The sequence below is a fragment of the Pongo pygmaeus genome, chromosome 8, assembly GCF_028885625.2.
Source record: "Pongo pygmaeus isolate AG05252 chromosome 8, NHGRI_mPonPyg2-v2.0_pri, whole genome shotgun sequence".
In the NCBI taxonomy this organism is placed as follows: Eukaryota; Metazoa; Chordata; class Mammalia; order Primates; family Hominidae; genus Pongo; species Pongo pygmaeus.
The window spans coordinates 7627436-7644674 of record NC_072381.2 but is presented as its reverse complement, the minus strand read 5'-3'; the positions used below and the strand labels follow the sequence as shown (position 1 = coordinate 7644674).

The 17239-nt window shown below is 45.3% G+C and overlaps 1 protein-coding gene across 2 annotated transcripts in view; it reads left to right on the top strand.

Moving 5' to 3' along the window:
- ITIH5 (inter-alpha-trypsin inhibitor heavy chain 5) overlaps positions 1-16984 on the top strand; it is a 109428-nt gene extending 92444 nt beyond the window's left edge. Inside the window, exons 10-14 of one of the 2 annotated variants that reach the window (XM_054436167.2) lie at positions 27-586; positions 3840-3893; positions 7249-7365; positions 10438-10815; positions 13289-16984. In XM_054436167.2, the coding sequence (XP_054292142.1) occupies positions 27-586; positions 3840-3893; positions 7249-7365; positions 10438-10815; positions 13289-13590 (1411 nt within the window). In that variant the 3' untranslated portion in view covers positions 13591-16984. Of the gene's footprint in view, positions 1-26; positions 587-3839; positions 3894-4632; positions 5622-7248; positions 7366-10437; positions 10816-13288 lie in introns of those variants that run through there. The other variant, XM_054436168.2, reaches the window with a different exon arrangement.
- Positions 16985-17239: the final 255 nt, after the last annotated feature.

The following is a 17239-nucleotide window of genomic DNA, read 5'->3' as shown; positions in this document are numbered from 1 at the left end:
CCTCTCACCCTGTGCTTCCACCACAGGTTCTACGATGAAATCAGAACCCCGCTCCTCTCTGACATCCGCATCGATTATCCCCCCAGCTCAGTGGTGCAGGCCACCAAGACCCTGTTCCCCAACTACTTCAACGGCTCAGAGATCATCATCGCGGGGAAGCTGGTGGACAGGAAGCTGGATCACCTGCATGTGGAGGTCACCGCCAGCAACAGTAAGAAATTCGTCATCCTGAAGACGGATGTGCCTGTGGGGCCTCAGAAGGCAGGGAAAGATGTCACAGGAAGCCCCAGGCCTGGAGGCAATGGAGAGAGGGACCCCAACCACATCGAGCGTCTCTGGAGCTACCTCACCACAAAGGAACTACTGAGCTCCTGGCTGCAAAGTGACGATGAGCCGGAGAAGGAGCGGCTGCGGCAGCGGGCCCAGGCCCTGGCCGTGAGCTACCGCTTCCTCACTCCCTTCACCTCCATGAAGCTGAGGGGGCCAGTCCCGCGCACGGACGGCCTGGAGGAGGCCCACGGCATGTCGGCTGCCATGGGACCCGAACCGGTGGTACAGAGTGTGCGAGGAGCTGGCACGCAGCCAGGTACGAGGCACCTGTGCCAGCCAGGTGTGGGGTACGTGGGCCTGAGATACCACTCACCTCCTCCACAGGAAGCCCCAGCAGGAAGCTGTGTTATTCCATCTTGCTATAATACTTATAAACAATAACCCAGACCGGGTATAGTAGCTCACACCTGTAATCCCAGCACTTTGGGAGGCTGAGGTGGGATCCCTTGAGGCCATGAGTTCAATACCAGCTTGGGCAACACAGAGAGACCCTGTCTCTAGAAAAGAAAAAAAAATTAACTATCTATGTATGGTGGAATGCCTGTAGTCTCAGCTACTCAGGAGGCTGGGGAAGGAGGATCACTGGAGCCCAGGAGTTTGAGGCTGCAGTGAGCCATGATCGTACCACTGCTCTCCAACCTGGGTGACAGAGCAAGACCCCGTCTCTAAAAAAACAACCAACCAAAAAGCAGTAACACTATATACAGCTCATAGTCTTCAGAGAGTATTGTAGACTGTTGTACGTGCATTGCTATACACTGTGGCTGTCTAGAGAAATGAGAAAAAGGTGGCATTTGGTTCAGAAATGTTGCCTAGTGAGGTCAGTCCATCAAGAAACCATCAATAAACTGAGTGCTTGCCAGGTTTCAGGCATGGGTGGAAGCACTGAACTGAACATACCAGTGCCCATTTTTCAGTGCCTTTCTATATTTTCAAGCACTTCAGAGTTATGTAGTATAATTTAATTGTGTTCTTGATTTTATTTCCCCGAGAGCATGTGGGAAGGACCAAGGTACGGATTCTTGCAAGAATCCAGTCTTTCCATGTCAGTCTCTGAGAATCTGAACAGAAGCAGGCACGGTCAATCCCGGTGCCATTCTGCTAGGGGGATGAGTAGAGGCAAGAACAAGAGAAAGGAAACACAGTGAAACCAAAGCGGTGCATTGTATTCCTGGCAGATCTGCTTGTGGAAAATCACGTTTCATATGCATCACATTTTTACTGGGCTCCTGTCAAGTTCTGCCTCCTTGGAGAGGAAACTGCGGTTGATCAGGCCCTACTCCACACCCCACCAATGCTGTCCCATTTATTCCTCACACTCTAAAGTCTTAAAAGGACCTGGGTGTGGAGAAAGCATGCAGTTAGGATTCACCAACCCTCCTGACCAGCTGTGAGGCCTGAGGCAGGTTTCTCAACCTCTCTGAGCTTCCATTCCCACTCCCCAGCCCTGAACATGGAGATAATCATAATTTCCCTGCAGGGCTGTTGTAAGGACTAAATACTAAATATGGAATGCCATGGGCACACAGTGAGTTTTGCACAAATGTCAGACACGCCTTCCGTGGAGGCACGGAATACCATAAATGTATTGAAAAGTTCGGACCCTGATAGCGAGGTTGCAATTGACATGGCTATTTCAGAAAGCGTGGAGCTTGTCTTGGCAAAACTTACACAATTTTTGTTGTGATGAAAAGCATGTGGCAGGATGCTATCACTTTCTACTTATGAGATCCATGCCACATCCAGGAAAAGTGGCTTTCTGAATAAGATCTTGATGCTAGGTCATCAGCACAAATATCCACAGCTTCAGGAGAGATTGGATCCAGACGATACAAGACTCAGGGGGCCAGAAAGACAGAGGAGAAGATAACCAACTGACTACTCAACAGGGCTTTTTTTTGAGACAGAGTCTCGCTTTTTTGCCCAGGCTGGAGTTCAGTGGCGCTATCTCGGCTCACTGTAAGCTCTGCCTCCCAGGTTCACGCCATTCTCCTGCCTCAGCCTCCCAAGTAGCTGGGACTACAGGCGCCCGCCACCACGCCCAGCTAATTTTTTGTGTTTTTAGTAGAGACGGAGTTTCACCGTGTTAGCCAGGGTGGTCTTGATCTCCTGACCTCGTGATCTGCCCACCTGGGCCTCCCAAAGTGCTGGGATTACAGGCGTGAGCCACTGCGCCCGGCCGGATTTTTTTTTTTTTTTTTTTTTTAACGAAGATTCTTCCTTTTCTTAAAGCTCTGATGGTTTTTAAATTTAAATTTTAATTTTTTTGAGAGTTGGTGGCAGCTGTCACTCCTCAAAGCAGTCATCCAGTCATCCAACCTCTTTCCTGGCTAATCTACATTCTGCCCAGATCACGCTGTTCAAGACCAGTATTGAGAAGGGGGTGCTTCAAGAACATTTAGGTACCTCACTCTTTAATTTCTACGAGCAGTAAAAACAAGAGAAGAGGAACACAATGTTGCCTAGTACTAACAATTTGACAAAAGATATTGATTTTATTTATAGATATTAATTACTTTTAGGTTATTCTTTCATTGACTATTTATTCAAAGCACCAGTACTTTGAAATACAAAGTGTTTCAAAATCTTCTGCTTTGTAAATTCCGCCGCACACATAGCTACAGACACTGGATTATAACTGTACCTCTTTTTTTACATTGTTGTTTGTTTTTGTTTTTATTGTGAACATAAAATTTACCACCTCACCCATTTTTAAGCATACAATTCAATGCTGGTAAGTGATGTTAGGTATATTCACACGGTTGTGAAACAGATCTCTAGAACTTTTCCATCTTGCATGTCTGAAATGCTACAGGCCCACTGAACAACAGCTCATTTCTCCCTTCCCCTATAAATATATCTCAAGTGTGATAAAATATTTTCCCCTATAATATACACGAAAATCACAGAAAAGAATAGTATCTAAATCATACAAGAATTAAATAATTAATCCTACACACTTTACATTCCACTTGTGTAGTTTCTATTCTATTCTACTCTGTTCTTTCTTTTTTTCCTTTTTTTTTTTTTTGAGACAGGGTCTCATTCTGTTAACCAGGCTGGAGTGCAGTGGTGCAGTCATAGGTCACTGCAGCCTTGATCTCCTGGGCCCAAGTGATCCTCCCACCTCAGCCTCCCAAGTAGCTGGGACTACAGATGTGTGCCACTTTGTTGGGTTAATTTTATTTATTAATTTTTTTTGTAGAGACAGGGTCTCACTATATTTCCCAGGCTGGTCTCGAACTCCTGGGCACCAGTGATCCTCCCAGCTTGGCCTCCCGAAGCACTGGGATTATGGACATGAGCCACCATGCCTGGCTCTGCTTGCGTGTTTTGAGGCCAAGCTCCCTTTTTAAGACTGATGATGTTTTAAAGTTTTTTTGATTATTTAAGCTGTTACAAATGTACCTAAAAGCTGTGTTTTAGTCATGTCTCCTCTCTCCCTTTGTACTTCTCTCTTCATCTTCTTTAATGAATGACCATGATGTTCTCTTCCTTCTCCTTTTTAGGACCTTTGCTCGAGAAGCCATACCAGCCAAGAATTAAAATCTCTAAAACATCAGGTAAAGGAAAGGATGCGGTTGTGTGTGGATTGAGAGTATAAGAGATGTTTAAAAAGTGTAAAACCAGGCCAGGTGTGGTGGCTTACGCCTGTAATCCCAGCACTTTGGGAGGCCGAGGTGGGTGTATTGCTTGAGGTCAGGAGTTCAAGACCAGCCTGGCCAACGTGGTGAAACCTTGTCTCTACTAAAAATACAAAAGTTAGGCACGCATGGTGGCGGGGGCCTGTAGTCCCAGCTACTGGGGAGGCCGAGACAGGAGAATCGCTTGAACCTGGGAAGTTGAGGTTACAGTGAGCCAAGATTGCGCCATCGCACTCCAGCCTGGACTATAAGAGTGAAATTGCCTCAAAAAAAAAAAAAAAAAAAGTGTAAAACCAAGAATTCCTTGAAGCCAGTTGAAAATACCAGCTCATTCAGCAATGTATCAAGCCCACAGTGTAAGGCAGAGCCTGAGAACCACAGCTGTCATGAAACCATCCCATAAACACCGTGGAGATAGCACAGACCCCAGGAAGCCTGACAGGAAACCCGATGAGGCTGCAGTGAGCTATATTGCACCACCCAATAGATGGGTGGCAGAGGCACATTCTGACCCTTATTGAGTTTAGAAGACATTTGTTTTAGAGATCTGGAGCATGCATCCTTCCAGCCTCTGCTATCATAAACATAAAATGGTGCTACCAAAATAAAAATGTCTGGTGTGACAGGCAGGCTTTGTTTTTGTTTTCATTTTTTTCAGTTCGTGGCTTCAGAAGGGAAGAACAGATTTTTTCAAATGTCATGAAATTTCCTTTTGACAGCATCCTGGGACTATAATAAAAATTCAGAGGGAAGAACAACCTATGACTGGGTTTTGTTCTGCTGTGTCCAGGTCATCCTCTGGAAGTCTTGATTGTTGCCTTTCTGCTGCTGTGCTGTACGTGCAAGTTCCTAAAGCCAGGGACATCCCAGAGATTAGCTGTGGACATAGAGTCTGCACAGTCTGCGGGAGACAGAATGTAATTCCTTTGAACACACACATAGGCTTTATGGAATGCCAGAAAAGCTTCCTCTTGGATGCTGCCTGGAGTAATGACTTTTTGACCCTCCCCTCTTTTTTGGAGCAAGCACTATCTTTCCTTGTAAAGAGATTTGGATGATTTGAATAGAAATGGTGTGGTATGTGCACATAGAAACTCTCAGAAAACTGTCAGATGAGCTAGACAGTTGTCCTCTATCCCCATGGGTCCCGCGTCCCAAGGATCGAACCAACAGCAGATCGAAAGTATGTGAAAAAGGAATTACATCTGTATTGAATGTGTACGGACTTTTTTTCTTGTCTTGGTTCCTTAAACAATGTAGTGTGACAACTATTTACATCGCATCTCCTTTGCATTAGTTATAAGTAAACTAGAGATGATTTAAAGTGTATGGAAAGGCTGCGTGCAGTGGCTAACATCTGTAATCCCAGCACTTTGAGAGGCCGAGGCAGGTGGATCACCTGAGGTCAGGAGTTCAAGACCAGCCTGGCCAACATGGTGAAACCCCATCTCTACTAAAAATACAATAATTAGCTGGGCGTGGTGGTGCACGCCTATAATCCCAGCTACTCAGGAGGCTGAGGCAGGAGAATCGCTTGAACCCAGGAGGCAGAGATTGCAGTGAGCCGAGATTGCACCACTGCACTCCAGCCTGGGTGACAGAGTGAACCTCCGTCTGAAAAACAAAATAAATAAATAAAAATAAATTAAAAATAAAGTGTATGGAAGGCTGTGCGAAGGTTATATACAGATACTACACTATTGTATGTCATGGACCTGGGTACGCATGGATTTTAGTATCTGTGGGGGTCCTGGAACTAATCCCCCATGGACACCAAGAGACAGCTGTGTGCGTGCCTGAAAAATGCCAGCAATGTAGATGAGAACTTTGATCTCCTCTGGGGGTCAGTTTTTCCCCATCAGCAAAAGACCAGCACCTTGAATTTCTTCATATGTTGCAATTTGCAGGGAAGTTGAGGCACTTCCCAGGGAGAGCAGCCAGATCCTCTCAAGGGCCCTTGTCAGGGATGCTGGGGCAGAAAGGGTTTCTCAGCAGTGAATGCAGGGATGTTAGTTTGCTGCAGCATAAAGAGTGGATTCTGCCTGGGCCCTGCCTTCACCATGCACAGCATGCACGCAGACATGTCCACGTGCACAGAAAGCAGAGGGGCATTCAAGAAACAAGTTGTAGGCCGGTGCAGTGGCTCACGCCTGAAATCCCAGCACTTTGGGAGGCTGAGATGGGTGGAATGCTTGAGCCCAGGAGTCTGAGGCCAGCCTGGGCAACATAGTGAGACCCTGTCCCTACAAAAAATAAAAAATTAGCCCGGCATGGTGGCATGTGCCTGTAGTCCCAGCTACTCAGGAGGCTGAGGTGGGAGGACCATTTGAGCCCAGGAGTTTGAGGCTGCAGTGAGCTATGATTGCACCACTGTGTTCCAGCCTGGTCAACAGAGTGGGACCTGACTCAAAAAAAAAAAATAAATAAATAAAACAAAATAAACAAATTGCACTTGGATTATAAATTAGAGAGAAGGTAAATCTCCAATCTGTTAAGAGAGTTGATACAGATTCTCAAGAAATCTTTTGTCTGTATAATAAAAGGCAAAGCTGTTCACCTTTAACAGAGGTGAAAATGAGGAGAACAGATAAGAACTGTCAGCTGAACTTTGCGGTCTCATCTGTGGACAGAAATTTCAGAGCAGTAAAGTCGGTGTGACCCAAAGGAGGGGTTTCTGCCAGCACCCTGACTGTGTGCCTGGCCGCCTACTCACTTTTTGCTTCCCTTGCCTCTGCATCTAAGCTGGGCATGGCTCTCAGTGCCTGCGTGCAGGGGTGGCATACAGCTGATGCTGCGAATGAGCCTGGGATAGCCCATGGCTTCCTGGGAGAAGAAGCGCCATAGATCTCCCGTCATAGGGAGGAAAGTCCTCTGCATCTGTGCCATTAAAGGAGAAAGCAAATAGCAAGGGATGTCCCCCTGGGAAATGGAAGCATGGGGACTGAGTACCAGTTGAAGGCGTGTGGGGATCTCTCCTTCTCCTCTCACCTCTCAAAGCTTAGTTGTCTATACTGAGTTTGGGTGTGATGAAAGGAGCATTATATTGGAATTTAGAAGACCCGAAGTCAAATGTTTACTGCGAACTCACTGGGTAATTTTGGGGAGTTGTTTCCCTCCCACTCATCTTCCACATCTGGAAATTGAGGACACCTCCTTCCAGTATCGTTTTCAGGATTCAATAAAATCATTCATGAGAAAATAGAGTAACACCTACACAAGGAAGGTACTCAATAAGTGTCTTTCTTTTTCTCTCCTTTTTCTTCTGCTCTGGCAGTGGATGGTGATCCCCACTTTGTTGTGGATTTCCCCCTGAGCAAACTCACCGTGTGCTTCAACATTGATGGGCAGCCTGGGGACATCCTCAGGCTGGTCTCTGATCACATGGACTCTGGTAAGTTCTACCTTCCACTGCAGCATCTGGGCAAGGACCAGGTAGGTATTGCATCCCCCTGTGTTCTTCAGATGGATGTCCAGTGATCTAAGGGCCATCTTATAGACACTCAGTGAGTATTGTCAGTGGTTAAGGGAAGCGGACTGCGCTCCTGGACTTATGCGTCCGACTCTCTGCTTTATGACAAGTGCCGTGTGGCCTTGGGCGCATGCCTTGGGAGTTGTTTCCCTTGTAAAATGGAGATAGGGACACTCTCTTGGCCTCACAGAGCTAATATAAAGTGGATCAAATGAAACTGGTTATGAAGTTGTTTTGTAAATGCTCAAGTGCTTTAGAAATTCACTATGTAGGCTGGGCGCAGTGGCTCATGCCTGTAATCCCAGCACTTTGGGAGGCCGAGGCGGGTGGATCATCGGAGGTCAGGAGTTCAAGACCAGCTTGGCCAACATGGTGAAACCCTATCTCTACTAAAGTTACAAAAAAATTAGCCAGGCATGGTGGTGGGCACCTGAAATCCCAGCTACTCGGGAGGCTGAGGCAGGAGAATCGCTTGAACTTGGGAGGCAGAGGTTGCAGTGTGCTGAGATCATGCCACTGCACTCCAGCCTGCGTGAAAAGAGCGAGACTCTAGCTCAAAAAAAAAAAAAAAGAAAATCCAAGATATATTATTGTGTATTATTGTCATAGTGTCTATCCATTCAAAAGCTGTGATGCCAGGGAGACCAGGGTTCTAAACTCATGTCAGTTTCTTGATGACTTAGATGGGATGTCAGATGTTAATCCAAAGCTCTGTCTGTGTGCCGTGAACGTGTATGGACAAAGGGGCTCTCTGGACCCTGTTGGTCTGTAGAGGGCCTGGGTGAAAGAGATTAGCACAGAGAAAGCTTCTCAAGTTCAATGCAGGTAACAAACCATGTCCAGCTCTGTGAGGACAAGCTTTGGAGTGGCACCCTGGCACTTCTCACTGCTGAGAACGTGCCTTGGAATGTTGGGTTGCACAGGGTCCCCTAGCAGGTGACATGTGTGATGCAATTATGTAGAGTTTGATCCTGGGGTTCCTTCAACACATTGTTTTCTTGTGGGACTTTATAGCCTCAGAGCTAAATCTCTACTGTTTCTTATTTCAAAGGGCTCAGGAGCAAGATAGGGGCCTAACTGTATATGTCCTTGGAAATACCTCCTATTCTAGGAGCAGTTCCCATGGTTTCTGTCTTCCGTGAGATGTCCGTGATGGGAACTCAGCCTGAAAATGCTTAAAACGTTGAGGTTGGAAGAGCATAGGCTCTTCTCGTGCTGGGATTTCTCCTCTCCCCAGACCCCTTGCCCCAGAGAAGGCCCTTTTTTCCTTGAATGTCTAAGAAGTTTTATTGGGAAGATTATTGGGAAGATTATCCTCAAAGCAGAGAAAACAAGAGTTAATTATATAGCAATCTTTTCTTATTGCAAATTGCTGCTTTGCCTGAGAGCAAAACACATTTAACATGCATCACCGAATTCAGCCCCAAACATCTCAAGTGCAATTGCCATCTGTTCGCTATTCAGCCAGACAGCACGGAACCCTGGGGCCTGGTTCACAGGCCTTGCTCAAGTCCAGAAAAGCCCCAGTGATGTTCATAATGATTAAGAAAAAAAAGGAGTTCTATTTGACAGCAGTTTACAACTTACACAAATGCTACCTTCTGGGCTCCTCACAAAAATTCTGTTAGGTTTTACATCTGTCCATCCATTTTACAGATAAGGAAATTGAGGCAGAGTTTTTGGTTTTTTGAGATGTAGTTTCACTCTGTTGCCTAGGCTGCAGTGAAGTGGCACCATCTCAGCTCACTGCAATCTCCACCTCCTGGGTTCAAGTGATTTTCCTGCCTCAGCTTCCCTAGAAACTGGGATTACAGGTTTGTTTTTTTTTTTGACTTGTCTAAGGACGAACACCTAAGTGGAAGAACTTGAGTTTTTGGACAAAAACCAAACCAAACCAAACAAAAAACAACAACTAAGTTTGCATTCTCCCACACTGCTCAGTGGCATCATAAGATGTCTGAGCAAACTATCGCAAGGACAGAAAACCAAACACCGCATGTTCTCACTCATAGGTGGGAATTGAACAATGAGAACACTTGGACACAGGGTGGGGAACATCACATACCAGGGCCTGTCGTGGGGTTGGGGGCTGGGGGCGGGATAGCATGAGGAGATATACCTAATGTAAATGATGAGTTAATGGGTGCAGCACACCAACAGGGCACATGTATACATATGTAACAAACCCGCACGTTGGGCACATGTATCCTAAAACTTAAAGTATAATAATAATAATAATAATTAATAATAATAAGAGATGTCTGAATTAGGATCAGAAGCCTCTGGTAGATACAAAATACATATTAGGGTCATACAAGAGTTCTTATCACTACAGCCACACTGGAAGGAAACCAGATGAACATGATAAGCTATGCGTAGATGCACAAATACTTAGCTTCATGCCTTCTTCTACGGTATCTTGACCCAAACCTACATCCTCCCTCCCCATCCCAACATACTATCCCAACATCCCAGACAACAGTAAAAAATCCACACATAACTTTATGCATTCCCTCATTCGCTCACTCACTTGGTAACCACTGAGTGGCCTCTGTGTGTAAGTCAGACATGTTTTTGGTACTAGAGATACAAAGATAAGCCCAAAGGAGGAGGGAAATTCTAACTTGATGCGTTGGGCAGGGATAGATTTTCTTTTCTTCTTCTTTTTTTTTTTTTGTGAGATAGGATCTCACTCTGTAGCCCAGGATGGACTGCAGTGGTGCAATCACAGATCACTGCAGCCTTGAACTCCTGGCCTCAAGGGAACTCCTGGGCTCAAGTGAACTCGCTGGGACTACAGGCTTGCACCACTATGCTCAGCTAATTTTTTATTTTTAGTAGAGACGGGGTCTCTCTGTGTTGCCCAGGCTGGTCTTGAACTCCTGGGCTCAGGCAATCCACCTGCCCTGGCCTTCCAAGTGCTGGGATTACAGGCGTGAGCCACCACTCCTGGCCAGATTTTCTAACCTTGTTCTTTTCCCCTTGGCCTTTGAGGTGTGACAGTGAACGGAGAGTTAATTGGGGCACCCGCCCCTCCAAACGGTCACAAGAAACAGCGCACTTACTTCCGCACTATCACCATCCTTATCAACAAGCCAGAGAGATCTTATCTCGAGATCACACCGAGCAGAGTCATCTTGGATGGTGGGGACAGGCTGGTGCTCCCCTGCAACCAGAGTGTGGTGGTGGGGAGCCGGGGGCTGGAGGTATCCGTGTCTGCCAACGCCAATGTCACCGTCACCATCCAGGGCTCCATAGCCTTTGTCATCCTCATCCACCTCTACAAAAAGCCGGCACCCTTCCAGCGACACCACCTGGGTTTCTACATTGCCAACAGCGAAGGCCTTTCCAGCAACTGCCACGGATTGCTAGGTGGGAAGCTGCGCTCTCCTCATGCTGGGTATAGAGGACAGAATTACATTTCCCAAGCAAACCTGATGTTGCCAACACCTTTAGTTTGATTGAGAAATTCAATAGGAATGTGGTTTTTATTGTATATACAGTCCGCATATGTATGTATGTATGTATGTGTGTGCATATATATATACAGTCTATACATATATACATATACATAATGTATTATATATTATACATATATGTATATATGTATTGTATATATAGTCTGTATGTATGCATATATATGTATACGCAGACTGCATATGTGTATATATATAGTCTCTATATAAGTACATAATATATATATTATATATACAGTCTGTATATGTATGTGTGTATATAGTCTGTATATGTATGTATGTATATATATACAGTCTATACATACATACATATACATAATGTATTATATATTATAAATATATTATACATGTATATATGTATTATATATACAGTCTGTGTATGTATGTATATTTGTATACACAGACTGATATGTATGTATATATACAGTCCATATATACACACATATACATAATATATATATCAGTCTGTATATGTACGTATGTATGTGTGTATATATATATACACAGTCTGTATGTATATATATGTATGTATACTGTCTGTGTATGTGTGTATGATATGTGTGTATATATACACACAGTCTGTGTATGTATACCATCTGTGTATGTATGTATGGTGTGTGTGTATATATATATATACACACAGTCTGTATATGTATGTATGTGTGTGTGTATACATATACAGTTTGTGTATGTTGTGTATGTATGTGTATATGTATGTATGTATACAGTCTGTGTATGTATGGTGTTTGTGTGTGTATATATATATACACACACAGTCTGTATATACGTGTGTGTGTACACATATACAGTCTGTGTATGTATGTACATATTATATATATTCACACACACACACACACACACACACACAGAGTCATGCCTTACTTAATAACAGGGATACATTCTAATGGTCGTTAGGTGATTTGGTCGTTATGTGACCATCTAGAATATCCTTACACAAACCTCTCTAGATAGTGTCGCCTACTACCCACCCAGTTAGGCTATGTGGTGTCTCCTATTGCTCCCGGGCTGCAAACCTGTACAGCATGTGACTGCATGGACTATTGCAGGCAACTGCAACACGATGATAAGTATTTGTTCATCTAAACATATCTAGACATAGAAAATGTACACTAAAAATATGCTATTCTAATCTTATGGGAGCACCATCATATTTTCAGTCCATCATTGATTAAAATGTCATGATGTGGTGCATGACTGTATATGTAACATGAAAATTACATATGTAATATGAAAATTAGATTACATGTATGTAATATGAAAATTAGATTACTATATGTGTAATATGAAAATTAGATTACTATATACGTAATATGAAAATTAGATTACTATATACGTAATATGAAAATTAGATTACTATATATGTAATATGAAAATTAGATTACTATAGATGTAATATGAAAATTAGATTACTATAGATGTAATATGAACATTAGATTACTACCTATGTAATATGAACATTAGATTTCTTCCTGGGCTTTGTGAGCTAGGAATGGGCTTTATAAACCAGTAGTTCTCTTTAGCCTTCCGGGAAAATGAACGAGGAATTGAAATGTAGTCACCTGAGGGTCCAGTTCCTTTGTTCTCAGCAAGAATACACAGACATGAGGCAGCCCTGCCCAGTGCCCAGCCTGAGCGACACCCCCACCAGGGGAGGCACCCATGTGGCCGTGCGCAGCAGGTGGGCCATTCTACCCAGCTTTCTCCAACATGTAATTTCACGTGGGCCCCTTGCCCAAAAACAAAGAGCAAGCCATTGTCAGGGCTCAGTTTAGTTGGCAGGATTTCCTGGCTCTTGAGCTGGCCATGTTTCGTGGGGCCTGGCGGCCCAGCATGAGCTCCCCTTGTAGACACAGCTCTTTATTCCTGTGGCCTAAAGCAGTGCTGCCATCTGACCAGGAGAGTCCTGAGGACGAGGGTCAGAGAGCAGCTGAGCTGACTGCTTTCCACCCCCACCCAGCACAGACCTGAGACGGATAGAAAGGAGGCGGGCCTGTGACTGGGAAGAGGACAGAGGGAAGATGGAACACTACTTCCCTCTTTATATGCCCCGTCCTGTCCTCTGGACTCAGTAGGAGACCGTGGTTATCGCGATGTGTATGTTACGCAACTTTCTAGTGTTAGCAGCTGGGAAGCTTCCAGCAGTCATGGGTAAATCCCACAGTGTGGATAAATCCTCAGCTCTCTCCACCCTGCCCCCCAGAACACATGTTCTTCCATGACACCAGGAGAGTCCAGTCTCGGGCTGTGGCCAATTGTAAGCCTTTCTGCCACTGATAGCTCTGAAGTTGGATTTCAGCACGAGGTTTCTGCATTTGACTGAGACCTGATGCTTTTCTTTGTCCTCCCAGGTCAGTTCCTGAACCAGGATGCCACACTCACAGAAGACCCTGCAGGGCCCAGCCAGAACCTCACTCACTCTCTGCTCCTTCAGGTGGGAGAGGGGCCTGAGGCCGTCCTAACAGTGAAAGGCCGCCAAGTCCCAGTGGTCTGGAAGCAAAGGAAGATTTACAACGGGGAAGAGCAGATAGACTGCTGGTTTGCCAGGAACAACGCCGCCAAACTGATTGACGGGGAGTACAAGGATTACCTGGCATCCCATCCATTTGACACAGGGATGACACTTGGCCGGGGAATGTCCAGGGAGCTCTGAAGCTGGCAGCATTAATGATGCAAGTGCATGAAGGAGAGTGATGTGGGGAGGCCGTGGGGCAGCTCTTTTCATGGCTTGTACATGCCTCAGCTCCTGGCAATTAGCTGGACTCCATGACCCACCCCTGGTGCAGCGTAGATCCGACGTCTGTCTGGGCGAAGGGTAGGGGTGGGTAGGGGCGGGAAGCCTGAGTGCAAATGTCATTTCCCTCTACTGCCTCTTCCTGCCTCTACCCACCCTGCCGACATCCACGGAGGGGACAAGGGTCACAGCTAAATGCAACAAAGTCTGTATCTTGTCCCAACCTGCTTTTCTGTTCTGTTAGCATATCATAAAGTAAGCCTTTCTGGTGAAGGAAGGTTGCTACGAAACTTTTTCTTGGTAGAAATGGCCAAGTTTAGGCACTCTGCTTTTTGCCTTACACTAATGCTTAGAAAGCTGTCTTTTCAGTGGTGTTGTAGCCCCCAGATGTGTGGCCAACCTCTGCTGCAAAGGAATCTCTCACTGAGTCCAGGCCACCAGTCAGGCAAATAGCCCATACATTTGATCGTTGTAAACTATGAAGTCTTTTATTGCAAGAGGTTTTTCTTCTGCTGTGGTATCTTGCCCTTAAAAATTAGTTTTCATTAAAAAGAAATTTGATTGAAAATAGAAACATCTACAGCTCAGATACTGATCTCTTTCTAATGGGCTTTGTAAACCACTTCACTTTGCTAATGGCTATTCTCCAGTTTGTTCCAATAAGCTAAGGGCATTTCATGCACAGGACAACTCCATGTGGTGATTTTACCGGCATGTCTTGGTGACAAAGAATCGGCCAAGTGAATGATGCATCTTTTACTTGGAGCTCTCCAGCCTTTGTCATAGTTCCCAGACCTTTTTTCCTTGTGGTCCTCCAGGAGGTGATCAATTACATGTGCACAGTGCTAGGATGGGAGGCAGAGCCGGCTCAGAGCAGGTCCACCAGCCCACCTATAGCAGGAAGCGTGTCGGTGCTTAGAAAATCTAGGACTTCCAGCTTCCCTCATGTCAGATAGAAAAAAAGTTAGGAAACCAGCTCGTGAACAGGGGCTTTGGTTCCAAAACTTGGACAAACCTGATGCCTTAAGGAAAAGGTTAAGATCAGAGGGGGCTTCCAGAGTCAATGAACGTCACCCTTCAGCAGACGGATACTGGGAGCGCTTGGGCGAAACAGCAGAGAAAGAAAGGCTGTGGTCAGGGAAGTGGAATGTTTCGATGCAGGCCAGAGTTCAAGGCTCTGGGGCTGGCCTCACAAGAGGCTTCTTCCATGGGGCTTGACACCAGAGCAGCCCCTGCGTGAAATGAGAAGGCATGCTTAGCACTGGGAGGGAAACCTGAGTTAAGAAAATTGTTTATCATGTTTGCCTTCCCTGGGGAAACATTCAGGCAGTAAAATGACATCCACATGTTCCTGTCGGATGCAGCGGCTTCGGGAACAAGTTAGTGCTGAGGGACTATCCGGGCTCTTCTCTCTCTGCTTTGTGAACCCACCACACCGGGGCCTGTCTGCCGTGCTATTTATTTGCCTTCCGTCTTCCCAACCTCAGCTGCCTGTATTCATGCCAGAGGTGCAAAGGCTGCCAGCCAGTGCTGCTGACAGATGCTTTCAGACTGTAGAGCTCAGAGAAAGGGAGCGGGAGCTAGAGGTAGCCAGGGGGCTGGCCAGGCTCCCCGGGGCCTTCCTGTTATGTAAATCCCAGCTGGACAGACAGCCCTGGAGCCAGGTGGCCTTGTCCCCTGTGGAGCACTTGGAGCAGTGATCTGTTGTTCCAGGTGTAAGTCTCGACACTGCAGAAACAAGGACGTTATTAGGAAAGACCAGTTCCTACTGCCTGTGCTGCTACTTTAAGCGTGGAGAAAAACATTCCAATGAGATACCTATAGCTATCTTGCTTGCTCAGAAAAAAATAAAAAGTAACAAAGTTGAGCTTTTATTTTTAAAAATTATATTTTACTTTAGAAAAATATCACCTTTTTTCTTCCTCTTTGTTACGTGTAGATCTTTTTTTTTTCCCAAATGGGGTCAGTACCTGAAAGCCCGAAACCCCATACCAAGGTTATAGTTAGGACCTCTGCATTTGATTTTTTAAAAAAAAGTATTTTCTGTTGTCCAGAAAATCTTCCCAGATAGGGAAACTGAGGCAGAGAGTGCCGTGGAGTGGTTTTTGCCAAGTCATACAACATACTTAACACAGGGCTACACTGAACCTCCAGAATCGTTTTGTTTGCTTTGACCCTGTTTCACCATCTGGGCAATCATTTATTTTCCTTGAGCATTTATAAACCAGGGTGAGGGTTGTTCCTAAATGAGTAATTGAATGAGATGAAGAAATATGTCATAATTAGAGGAGATAAATCTCCTTATTACCACAATAGTTAATGTGTCATAATCACTGACTAACTGGGACCTTGAACAAGTCAGCATCTCTGCCTTTCAAAATGAAGGAACATTGTTCTCTGTCCTTCCCTGACCCCCCCACAGCCCCATGCTAGGTGCACCATCTTCCTCCATTTGATGTTTTAATGCTTTACAACTTCATGCTAAAGGGAGGGGATGTTGGGAGGAGAAACCATCACAAGATTCCCTCGGTGCTGCAGCTGTGTTGAGGAGGCCAGGGACTGGGAATTGGAGTGAGCACCTCTGTGTTTCTCTAGGGAGTAACATTCAACATTTAATTGAATCATGTATCCTGATAGGTGGATTAGGAACAGGATTCATTCCTTTAACTTTAAATTTTGGCTAAACGACATGCCTTGGATTGAGTGTATATGTCTTCCCCAAATTCGTATGTTGAAGCTTAAATCCTGTATGTGATGGTTCTTGGAATTGGGACCTTTGGAAGGTTATTAGGTCTTGAGGGCAGAGCCCTCACGAATGGGATTAAGGCCCTTAAAGAAGAGACATGGGGCCAGGTGCAGTGGCTCACACCTGTAATCCCAACATTTTCGGAGGCCGAGGCAGGCGGATCATGAGGTCAGGAGATGGAGACCATCCCAGCCAACATGGTGAAACCCTGTCTCTACTAAAAATACAAAAATTAGCTGGGCATGGTGGTGCGTGCCTGTAGTCCCAGCTACTTGGGAGGCTGAGGCAGGAGAATCGCTTGAACCAGGGAGTCAGAGGTTGCAGTGAGCCAAGATCACGCCACTGCACTCCAGCCTGAGTGACAGAGCAAAACTCCGTCAGGAAAAAAAAAAGAGAGACATGGGAGAGATGGTGTTTTTCCTCTCCACCATGTGGGGATACGATGAGAGGATGGCCACCTGCAAGCCAGGAAGGTGGCCCTCACCAGACACCATGTCTGCTGGCGCCTTGATCTTGGACTTCCCAGCCTCCAGAACTGTGAGAAATAAATGTTTTTTGTTTAAGCTACTCAAGTCTGTGGTATTCTTGTTAAGGCAGCCCAAGCTGACTAAGACACCAAATCATTCAAAACGTTAATTCTTTTTCTGTTCTTTAAGCTTCCCAGAATGTACACAAACAATGCTGTTATTAAAATTTAAAGGACTCTTGGAATCGTAGGACATGATCCAGCTAAAATAAATAACAAATAACACAGCTAAGCAAATACTTATAAATGTAGCTTTAAATATTTATTTTAGTCAGTTTTAAATAATTAGTGGGGTA